This window comes from Staurois parvus, unplaced genomic scaffold (assembly GCF_062004578.1).
Source record: "Staurois parvus isolate SC_StPar_1 unplaced genomic scaffold, SC_StPar_1.0 ptg000498l, whole genome shotgun sequence".
In the NCBI taxonomy this organism is placed as follows: domain Eukaryota; kingdom Metazoa; phylum Chordata; class Amphibia; order Anura; family Ranidae; genus Staurois; species Staurois parvus.
Window position 1 is genome coordinate 5483127 of NW_028318294.1, and position 12272 is coordinate 5495398.

General features: G+C 40.8%; 1 protein-coding gene across 1 annotated transcript in view; it reads right to left on the reverse strand.

Moving 5' to 3' along the window:
• Nucleotides 1-12272, reverse strand: part of WWOX (WW domain containing oxidoreductase) — a 1232324-nt gene that overhangs the window by 925071 nt on the left and 294981 nt on the right. Inside the window, exon 8 of the mRNA XM_089689818.1 lies at nucleotides 10366-10551. Within this exon, the coding sequence (XP_089545944.1) occupies nucleotides 10366-10551 (186 nt within the window). The remainder of the gene's footprint in view (nucleotides 1-10365; nucleotides 10552-12272) is intronic.

The window sequence follows — 12272 nt, forward strand, 5'->3', positions numbered from 1 at the left end:
ACTAGGTTCACATCTCCGTGTCCTGAGGCCGTTTTGCGTGGGCACGTGAGCCTATTCATTTGAATGGAATCCCATGCCACGGGATCCCATGCTTAGTATCAGTGGTAGGAGAGGAGAGAAGAGCTGACCAATCAGATGCAGTCTAGCCCCAACTGTCATCTTCTCTCCTACCATTGACAGTCAGCATGGGATGCCTGCAGGGAAGTTTCCTGCATCGCTCCTGTGTGAAATCAAGCTATGAAAAAGCCTGGACATGCAGGGAAGAAGTCCCTGAACTTTTTTCGGAAAACGCAGCCTGCACGGGAACCTCGGTTACCAGTACGGTTGCTATTTCTAGTGCGGGCGGCGTACCAATAGAATTAATGGCACCCGCCCGCGGGTCTGCATTCCTCTGTGTGGGTGGTGCGGTTGCATGGATTTTTCTGCGGACCCGCAGTGGCACCACCTGCACATATGTGAACCAGGGATAAAAAGAGATGAGTGTAAACATTAGGGATGCACCGATACTGTTTTTTTATAGGCGAGTATGAGTACCGATACTTTCGGTCAAGTACTCGCCAATACCATGTACCGATACTTTGCGGTGCTATTTGCAGTAATGGATGCAGATTGCACCGCAAAGAATAGCATGCGATTTGAACAGGAATGCGATTCCTGTCCAAATCGCATGTGGTTTCCCCACTGCTCCTGTGTGATCCCAGGCTTGTCATAGCTTGAGTTCACACAGGAGCGATGCGGGAAACTTCCCTGCAGGCATCCCATGCTGAGTGTAGGAGAGACGATTACAGTTGGGGCTAGACTGCATCTGATTGGTCAACTCTTCTCTCCTCTCCTACCACTGATACTAAGCATGGGATGCCTGCAGGGAGGTTTCCTGCACCACCCCTGTATGATCTCAAGCTATGACAAGCCTGGGTTCACACAGGAGCAGTGGGGAACATGCATGAGATTTGGACAGGAATCACATTCCTGTTCAAATCACATATTATTCTTTGTGTCTATTAATACAAATCGCACCGCAAAGTATCGGTACTTGGTATCGGCTAATACATGACCGAAAGTATCGGCCAATAAAAAACCAGTATCGGTGCATCTCTAGCCTCTATGCATCTAGGCTGTGAAAATTCTCAAGCATGTGGCATCCCAGTATTTAGGAGACATAGCAGAATGTGCTTTGAGGTGTAATTGTAAGTATGCCTATGCAGTTTGTGAAAAAAACAGCTTTGTGAAAAATAAACTAATTTTCTAAAAAATTGTGAAAAAAAATTACAACTTAAAAAAACTGTGTACTTTCCAAAAAGGGGTCATTTGGAGAGCGGTATTTGTAGTGACCTGGCATTTTTGGGGCCTCAAGAATTGAGATTGGCAGTCAGTACTCCAGGATTGATACATTTTCAAATATACGTTGCTCAAAGAAATTAAAGGAACACTTTTAATTCAGAGTATAGCATCAAGTCAAATAAACTCCTGGGATATTGATCTGGTCAGTTAAGTAGCAGAGTGGGTTGTTAATCAGTTTCAGCTGCTTTGGTGTTATTGAAATTAACAATTAACACAAGATGGGCAACAATGAGACGACCCCCAAAACAGGAATGGTTTTGCAGGTGGAGGACACTGACATTTTTTTCTTTATTCATATTTTCTGACTGTTTTTCACTAGTTTTGCTTTCGGCTATGGCCAATGCCACTATTGGTAGCAAGAGGCGATACCTTGACCCTACAGAGGTTGCTCAGGCAGTCCAACTCCTCCAGAAGGTGTCATTGCCAGAAGGTTTGCCTTGTCTCCCAGCACAGTCTCAAGAGCATGGAGGAGATTCCAGGAGACAGGCAGATACTCTAGGAGAGCTGGAAAGGGCCACAGAATGTCCTTAACCCATCAGCAGGACCGGTATCTGCTCCTTTGTGCAAGGAGGAACAGGATGAGCACTAACAGAGCCCTACAAAATGACCTCCAGCAGGCCACTGGTGTGAATGTCTCTGACTTCATGAGGGTGGCCTGAGGGCCCTACGTCCTCTAATGGGCCCTGTGCTCACTGCCCTGCACCATAGAGCTCGATTGGCATTTGCCATTGAACAGCAGAATTGGCAGGTCCGCCACTGGCGCCCTGTGCTTTTCACAGATGAGAGCAGGTTCACCCTGAGCACATGTAACAGACATGAAAGGGTCTGGAGAAGCTCTGGAGAATGTTATGCTGCCTGTAACATCGTTCAGTATGACCGTTTTGGTGGTGGGTCAGTGATGGTCTGGGGAGGCATATCCATGGAGGGACGCACAGATCTCTACAGGCAGGACAATGGCACCCTGACTGCCATTAGGTATCGGGATGACATCCTTGGACCCATTGTCAGACCCTACACTGGTGCAGTAGGTCCTGGGCGCCTCCTGGTGCACGACAATGCCCGGCCTCATGTGGCGAGAGTATGCAGACAGTTACTAGAGGATGAAGGAATTGATACCACTGAATGGCCCCCACACTCGCCTGACCTAAATCCAATAGAACACCTCTGGGATATCATGTTCTGGTTCATCCGACGCTGCCAGGTTGCACCTCAGACTGTCCAGGAGCTGAATGATGCCCTGGTCCAGATCTGGACCAAAATACCCCAGAACACTATCCATCATTTCATTAGGAGCATGCTCCAACATTGTCATACATACAAGCACGTGAGTACCATACAAACTACTGAGTACCATTTTGAGTTGCTGCAATGAAATTTCAGCAAAATGTACTAGCCTGCTGCATCATTTTTTCACTTTGATTTCCAGGGTGTCTTTGAATTCAGTCCTCTGTAGGTTGATAATTTTCATTTCCATTAAACGATGGGCCATCCTTACATTCCTATCACATTACCCAGTCCATATCAGTATAGATATCCAGCAGGAGATTTGTCCCCATTGACATCTGATGAGGTTTTCAAAGTGCTCCTTTACTTTTTTTAGCAGTGTATATACCATAGATTGTAGACTATAGCTTTCACACAAACTAAATAATATACACTGATTTGGGTTATTTGTACCAAAAATTGTGGCATAATACATTCTAGCCTAAATTTATGAAGAAAGATTAGTTATTTGCAAATTCTTATAAAAGCAACTGTATTTTTTTTGTTTGTTTGTTTTTTTTTTATTTTTTTGTTTATACAGCAAAAAATTAAAAACCCAGTGGTGATTAAATACCCCCAAAAGAAGAACTGTCTCCAAAAAGATAAACATTTTATTTGGGTACAGTATTGCATGACCTGGGCAGGAAGGGGGTGAAAGTGTTTGGTCTTGAGGTGTTTAAAGTGTTGGAGTCCTCTATAAATTCCAAATCAGTGCACTATATATAATAAAATATATTGTATATTATATTAAAAAATGTTATGAATGCAGCTTGAAAAATGAGACTCAATTGCTGCAGAAACTCAAAGCGAAGAAGAACCCAGCTAGGGCCCAGCAGCAGATATCATGCTACAAGAGTGTTGCAGAAATATAATAGTTATGTGGTTGATTTACCTCATCAGCATCTACTATGAAATGTCAATGTTTGCCGGTCTAACCCTTTCACTTTTGCTCACCTTCCTGTCAACTCTGCAGTATGTCTTGTCCTTACAGCTCCACTGTTGTATGCAGTAAAGAAACATCTTATTATTTTTAGTTGAAAAAAATATTTGGCTGTAAACTTTGGCTGATTTTATAGCACAGGAGAGGCTTTAAAAATCCTGTGTTTTGGAAAATCCCAGATACAAATGTGCTCTCCAAATAATAAGAATAAGAAATGATGCAGATTCTTATTGGAGGCAGAAGGTTGCAAGGCGAGACAAGCAGCTGACAATTCAGCCTAATCTCCCATTAAATAACAGCTCGTTTATAGCCTATCCCCTGGTGCCCTCCACATCTGGCAAGTCAGGGAGTTGGCAGATTTATTTTCGAGAGCGAGCTCTGGATGGCCCACAGTAGCCCCCATTGCTTAATAACGCCAAACCGATCTCCTTTCACAAAACCCGATGTGATTTGCAATGATAAGGCAACACAGATTTAGTTACCACCTAATTAGGAGATGCTCTGTGTTTCAGGGCTGGGTGGGATTATTGCTTGTGCTTCATGCTGCCTCTTTTCATTTCAGCTACCATAAATTTTAAATGTTCTATGTAAATCAATCTGCAGTGTGTCAGTTAGGCTATAAGCCCCTGTGTTTGGTAGTGATAAAGGCTTGAGCCTGACCCTTGGCTGGTCTCACTGTTCTGAGTCCCAAGGGTTACATTTATGGATACATGATTAAAAAATAAGCTCCGTACTGGGTCACTTAAACATTTTCGGAATAAGTATTGGATTCCCAATCCCCCCCTTTCTGCCTGGTTGAAAGGCCTCCTATCCTAGACATGTAATGCTCTATAATAATATGAGAAAGTCCTGTTAACTCTTGGCTTGCAGATGCATCCAAACCAGGACTCTTCCCACCCTGAGGCAAAGTGTGAATCTTGAAGTGAATAAAATGATTTCCTTACTGTGCCTCCCAGCTGATGTCTATGAAAATATCACAACTTTTGCCTGCCCTCTCAGCATCCCGCAACAGCCATTTTTCCCTTGTGATGTCATGACTGCCTCAGGGCCAAATGTTTAAAAAAACATGTGTTTTAACATGCATTTATAATCCTCTTTGGGTGAATTCTATTGTATTTAAAATGGAACTCAAATAACCCATGCCCTGCTCTAGGCCACTCACATCCAGTATGAAGATTGGTGTAACGATTACACTGTTCAACAAATTTTTATTTTTTGCCAGTTTTGGAAACAAAAGGATCCATTTCTTAATGAATTTCACATTCTGAGTTCAAATATAACAATGAAATTTGTCAATTGGCTCTAGTTTTTCTGTAAACGGAAAGTTTTCTACTATAGGCGTAATGACTACATAATGCACAATAATTATATAGATAGATGTCTTTCCACAAATATAAAGCAAGTGATATTGACTACATAACAAAGCCTAAATGGCATAATATATTGCATAGGATTACCAAGAAAAATTATAGCCATAAGCTAAGTTGAATCATTTTAATACTTAGGATTCTCACTAGTTTTGTCTTCAGTTTGTGTCGGTTTTGCTTCTCTTGGCTTTTCTCTTGTATTCGTGGAAAGGGCTATCTCTTACAACTGCACGTGACTACACGCTTCAGGTTCTTCCTCACTTGACTCAACCACGAAGGATTCTGGTGCTTTAGGAATTGGTAGCCCCTCTCCATGAGGAACTGGACGTATTGCCGATGGAATATTTGGATAGTGCACAGATAACTTTTTCTTCTTATTTAGCCCTTTTACAATTGGAGGCACCATACAAAAGTAACAATTACTAACATGATCTGTTGGCTCTCTCCAAATCATTGGCACAGCGAAAGGCATAGATGCCTTTTTTCCATTCAACCATTGCTCCAGTGCCGTCCCACAAGAATTGCAGCATATATGTGGTGCCCAGCTCTTGTCCTGGTCTTCTATCTTGCAGCCAAAATACAAGTTGTAGGCTTTCTTAATCATTCCTGTTATCCTCCTTTTTTGTGAGATAAAAGTTATTTCACCGCAGATATAGCAGAAATTATCTGCTTTATTCACACAAGTTCGAGGCATTACTGAGTAGCCTATATAAGCATAAAACGAAATGTAAAGACGCTGTCGAACTACAATCAGCTACAGATACTGCAGCTTTTATGCAGTGAAGTGATGCAATTAAAGGCTAATATTGCATCATCTCAGTATACATGCAATTTTCTATTGGTCACCAGTATCAATTGCGCAATATGCAGCTGAAGTTGCATCATAATTTTGAATGGCTTACGTCATTAGATGGGTGAATATATCATGGAAACTAGAGCCAATCAACATTTTTTAGGGTCATTTTCGTTTTCAGCACCCCAAAATTATGTAAGATTAGCTAATTTTATGCCCAAAACTTTTTACCTGTTGAACAGTGTTACCAGTTCATGTTCTGTTCTGCATAAATAACTACAGTTTCACCCATAGCAGCTTTGTTTTACATAAGACTTATATGCCTACTGGTACTTGGCTGCCCCCAGGACTTAAAATGTAATACTATATTTGCAGGACACAAAAACCCTCAAAGAGAGAGAGCTCATGTACCATAACAGATGGCTTCAAGATGTACAAAAATGTTAAAGGCAGGTACAGTATACAGTGATCAGGACTAGTTATTGGCTGGACGTCAAGCATGCAGTGGCAGAGGAACAGACCCACTGCCTGGTACACAAGGATGCAATTTTAAAGGAGTGCCTTCGGTGGTCAATGGAAGATACAGGGACACTCAATCAGGGAAAGGGAGGGCAACCAAACGACAGATGCAGTAGCTATGGGGAGGAAGACAGGTGGTAGGATTGCTGGCAAAAAAACACACTGGAGCCACCAATGCTAACTAGCAGGCAATCTGCAACATCCACCCAAGCTCATGTGGTTTCTAATAAAATGGAAAGTACATAAGATGGCTGATACAGCATATTATATTAATCTATCTAGGGAATGCGATACAACAGTTTTACCTACCTATACCCACTCTCCCACCAAGGCCAACAATCCGATTCTTTTCTCTCTTGCGCTAGAATGAAGGTGAATTGTAGAAGAAACTAGTGAGGAGCCTAAGGAGGAAAACATCTTTTCCTGTCCATGTGGTTTAATCCCTGAGGGGATAATCAGCCACCAGAGGATACATCCATTACTCCTAAAGGAAGGATCTCCCAATTTTACCAGCAAAAGTATATGTCCAGCAGGTTCCAGGGAAAGTGAACCGAAAGCGTGTATAGCCTAATTGCAGGCATCAAAGGAGGTGAGCGCACATCTTCACTATTTGAAGGATTCACAAAAGTCACAAATTGAAGAACAACAAGCACCAAGTCACTATATATAAACAATTGTTTATTCAATGGGACTATTATTTTGATTTGGATTCATACTAATCACTATTAATTATTTATGAGCATTTGGTTATTTTTATTCATGGGGGATCATTTAAATGCGTTTTAGTTGAGGGTTATTAGTTGGTTTATTATCTTTATTATATTAAATGAGGGTATTATGAATATAAATGAAATTGAGGGTATTAGTAAGTACATCATGTCACTAAAAGATGATTTATGAGCACTTTGTAAAATATGTTTTAGAGGAGTATTTCATGTGGAATTATTTTGATATTTATTTGGAGGAGATTGATTAGTTGAAATTATCTATTTAAATATTCTTTGGTATGTATACACTTTTATTAGTTATTTGTATCATAATTTGAATTAATTTATTAGTAATAATTTAATTATTATTTATTGAGAAGTATTTAGGAGTGCAACATATATTTGTAGATATACCCACTCTCCCACCAAGGCCAACAATCCGATTCTTTTCTCTCTTGCGCTAGAATGAAGGTGAATTGTAGAAGAAACTAGGGGGGAGCCTAAGGAGGAAAACATCTTTTCCTGTCCATGTGGTTTATTCACAAGCCTGATAGACTCTTCTAGTTATAGAGCGGAGAGTCAGATCTCTTCGTTGAGTGTGGGAACACTTGAGAAGGGGCACGTCACTTTTGAAACTGTAAAGAGGAAGCAGTGGATCTGAACGAGATATACAGTTTTGAGCACGGAGCACTTTATGTTTGGCACAGAGAGACTGTGATATTCATTTCATTCAGCGCAGAGCACTTTTGCATTTTGAATGCAGAGACTTTCTAATTAATTTCCTTTTAAAGTTTTTAATTAGTTTGTTAAGGGGGCACTAGCATGTTTGTAACAGCAGCTGTCTAAGAAGAGATAAGAGTGGTTACACACAATAGTGAGCACAGTAGGTAAGCATAGCGCAGGTAATCTTGAATTATATTGTTTTAAACTGCAGGAATAAAACCCCCAATCCTTTGTACTGTACATTATAACAAAAGCCTATAACCAAATTAATATGTGATTTGTGATAATGGCACACTTACATTTGTATCGGCACTTTCTTTACAACTGTTTCTATAACATTCATTAATATGGATTGTCATTTCAAGCAAAGACCAATAGTAATGCATTTACAGAATTGCTTTAAAATGATTACAGTTTGGAGAAGGAATCAAGCGTGTTTGGAAAATGATAGGTTTCAATAATAGGTTATTGTCATATTACAAATCTTTTCAAATGGAAAAGAAAAGGAAGTGTGTGTTGTTTCATGGTCATTACAAAGAATGAGGGCTGGATTTCAAAAAGCTAACGTGTTTCGCAGACCACCCATCCTTAAAGAGGGGGAGAATAAAGCAGCCCATAATGAACAGACCCAGTCTCCCGTCCTTAAGTAGACTATTTACAATTTAGTATATCTTCCCATTCTTCTTGGTTAGATGCCGAAGTTGTTGAATGACAAATCAATAAGGGTCGTGGCATTCAGATATAATCAATTATTATTCCATCTCCGAGACTGCTCAATGGGCAGATTAAACTGCGACGGAAAGGGAGGCTTGTTTCATGATTAATAGTGGTTTACATAAATACACAGGACAGAAAGAAAAGAGCCTGCCGGAAGGTCTAAATAAAGATAATATTTTTTCCTGCAGCATTGCTAAAGGTAAAAACATTTTTTTTTTTTTTTATAAAAGTAAACTCAACCTGACCTAAAAAGGTAAAAAAAAAAGTGTGATGTCTGTAATTACCTGTGTTAGTCTTCATTTAAACCTCAGATTGGATGAACTAAATGGACTTTTTTTCAACCTGATTAACTATGTAGCTATGTTCCTTTGGAGGCCCTTGGACCCTAAGCTTAGGTATTACACAGGACAATAACATCTGCAGACATTGAGATTAAGACTTGGTTCACAATAATGCGGTGCAGGAAACGCACACGATTCACTGTGTTTTCTGCACCGCATTGCAATTGCACAGTATCCATGCGATCAGACTAGGATCAGAACATGCTTGGCTGAGGCTGCCTGTGTCCCCTGCTGAGAGTTGTGGATCTGTCCTGTGACTTTTGCATCGCAACAGGACACGGCACTGACCGATGGAAGGTACATGTCTCCTTGGGGCACCGATAACAAGATCCTGGCTGTCTCTGCCTATACAAATAGAAGGCAATGCTCTATAAGGTATCTTAAGCAGTATCACGCTATGAGGTCTCTTATTGGGCACTCTGTGTGAGTGCTATCATTCGCAGTGCCCATCTGGAGGACTCAGGACCCTGGTGGTGATACCTGGTAGCAGTTTCGGATGACCTTACTTCTCTGGAGCCGGGATGGTGATCTGGGTGCAATCTGATCTGGGATCTGATGATCGTTCTATGGCCTGGTGACGCAGGATTACATATTGTGTATGTTAAACGCACATCTGGTGAGTGCGTTTTTCACCTATTTGTGTGCTTCACACTTATCACCACACCTTGGATCAGGACGTCCACTCACCTGGAAATAGGATCTCTCCATGATCCGCACTATTATATTGAACTTTTGTATTTATGGATCACCATCAGAGTGATATCACGCATGTGCATATATTGTGTGTATAAACTGTGCTCTATTATTTAGCGTTGCACCATTCTATTTGATATATATGTCACACCTCTTAACCCTTGATAAAAATGACTGGCCTTAGAGATAGGTTGTTGAAGAAACGGGTTTGTACTGTGCGACACAGATGCTGGTGCTGATGATGGGAAGAGAAAGAGTTGGCTCCACAGACAAGCAAGTAAGGTAGTTTGGAGAAAGTATTTCAGGCAGGTACTTGAGTTTGGTGAAAGTACTCTACGAAGGTACTCAAGTTTGGTGAAGGTACTCCAGGCAGGCACTCATGTTTGGTGAAGGTACTCCAGGCAGGCACTCATGTTTGGTGAAGGTACACCAGGCAGGCACTCAAGTTTGGTGACGGTACTCCAGGCAGGCACTCAAGTTTGGTGACGGTACTCCAGGCAGGCACTCAAGTTTGGTGACGGTACTCCAGGCAGGTACTCACGTTTGGTGAAGGTACTCAAGTTTGGTGAAGGTACTCAAGGCAGCTTATGCATTAAAGCTTAGATCTGCATATGTTAACTTTTCAAATTAATTAATCTATTTTTATTGTTGCCTTTAACTGTCTGCTTTAAAAAACTTTCAACAATTCACTTTTAGCAAACCTAATAACATGACTTGAAGAAGACATTTGAGGAGTTGAAATACACACATATAAGAAAGACATAACTGTATAAAATATCAAATGCAGAGGGTGTACAGAGAGAGAAAAATTTACCACCTGCAAATAACCTTTTGTAGTGCATGCAACAACAAGGGCAGGTAAGAGCACCATATAAATTGCCAGCCAGTGGTTTGAGAACTCTCTAACAGGTATTCAATTACCACTATCAGAATCAGAATGAAGTGCTAATAAATGACTGACCTGTGTGATTCGGAAGACACTACAACCACTCTGGATGGGACAGAATGGCGTAATATGTCTTGCAGAAGAGACACCAGATAAAAGTGTCCAAGATGATTGACCTGGAAAGTCGATTCGAGATTATCTTCTGTCAGCTGCCACGGAAGCCCAAAAATGGCTGCATTGCAGATCAGCACATGGAGAGGCCTGTGATGAGACAATGTGGACATTTTTAATAAGGCTTTAAATGTTTCTCTAAACTTGCAACATTGAAGAAAAAGCAAGACGGAAAAAAAGGAAGTTATATAATTAACAAACCATCTATATAGTACTTGCATACAGTACCTCTGTACAACCTCAAGAACTACCTTTACTGAATGTAAAAGATAGCAAAAGCAATGTCTAGTAGCTACCTTTGATTTAAATGAGAAAGATATAGGCAAGTCAACATTAGTAATGTACTATTCTTTATTAATATGGTAAATTATGTTTTAATTAAATTGCAATTTACATGGAAGAACGACGGCCAAAAACCTTTCTTCTTTCACTTCTGTTTTTTATTTATTTGTGCTCCCCCACTGGGAGTTTAACCTCCAATTCCTTCCCATTGACCACATAAAAAAGGCAAGGCTTTCCAAACATAGACAGCAAAAAAAAAAAATCAAGGTTTTAACACTTCTGTACACCTTTGAGTCATCTTGAGTTCCACTTTAAAAAATTCTGAGGCATACCTACAGATTGATCCATTAACTTCTGGATAATTTAAAGCAGTATTAATCCCAATAGCATACAGTTCCTTGAAAAGGTATTCATACCCCTTGAAATATTCCACATTTTGTCATGTTACAACCAAAAACTGGATTTTTTTTTCTGCATACTTGCCTGTAAAATCCATTTCTTGGAGTACATCACAAGAGTAGGCTATTCATGTCTATGTGTGTTATATGCCACCTATATGTGAATGGCCACTGGCTGACCAATCAGAGAGGAGGTCCTCCCCAATATAACCCCTCCTACAGTTTTTGTAGCAGGCAATGAAAATCTCGAGACAATAGGCAAACGAGTGCCTGTAATAAAGCTCTTTTCTTCTCTGGATTCATCGGTACATTTGGTTTTAGAAACCGGGGAGGGGGAAAGACCCAAAATTGTAGTCTGTACCCCAGAGAAATCGTGGAAATTACCCACTTGCCTTGGATTAGAGATCTCTAGGCAGCAACAAAATTCAAAAGCCTTTCCCCTACCCGAAAGAGTGGGAGCGCCCCTTCATAAGGAAGAAGACTTTGAATCTAACTTGGATGACTTTTGCACCCAGGGCCTCCTCAGGTTTTAATTCTGAATTCTACCTCTGAAGGCTGGGACCTGTTCTGCCTGGTAGATGAGAGGCCAGCAGCCAAAGCCCCTGACACCTTAAAACAAGAGCACTTGCATCTCCTTTTAAAGCGTAGAAGAGAACCCTTTCCCCCTGAAATCTTTTGGATATATTTTTCCAAATCTTCCCCAAACAGTAACTCTCCATGGAAGGGCAAACCTGCCAATAATTTTTTCCATGATAGTTCTGCCGAACAACTCTTCTGTTACAAAACCCTGTGCATGTGCACTGATAATTTCCTGAATTGAATCCTTAAGGGCATCAACCGCAAAACATAAAGCATGTGAAACATCCACCAAATCCTCGGCCAAGTACTCACTGCACCGACGGTCTTCCAAGCAGTCGTTTGACATGGTCAGAAAGACTCTGGCAAATTCCAATAGCTGCCACTGGTGGCTGTGGGGCAGAACCTGCCAGGGAGGAGAGACTCCAGCTTCTTATCCGCTGGATCCTTGAAAACCTGGACATTATCCACAGGACATGTTAAAGATTTATTTAGGGATGAAACAACTACATATACTACAGGCAAAACACTTTTCTTAACAAACTTCTACTCCAT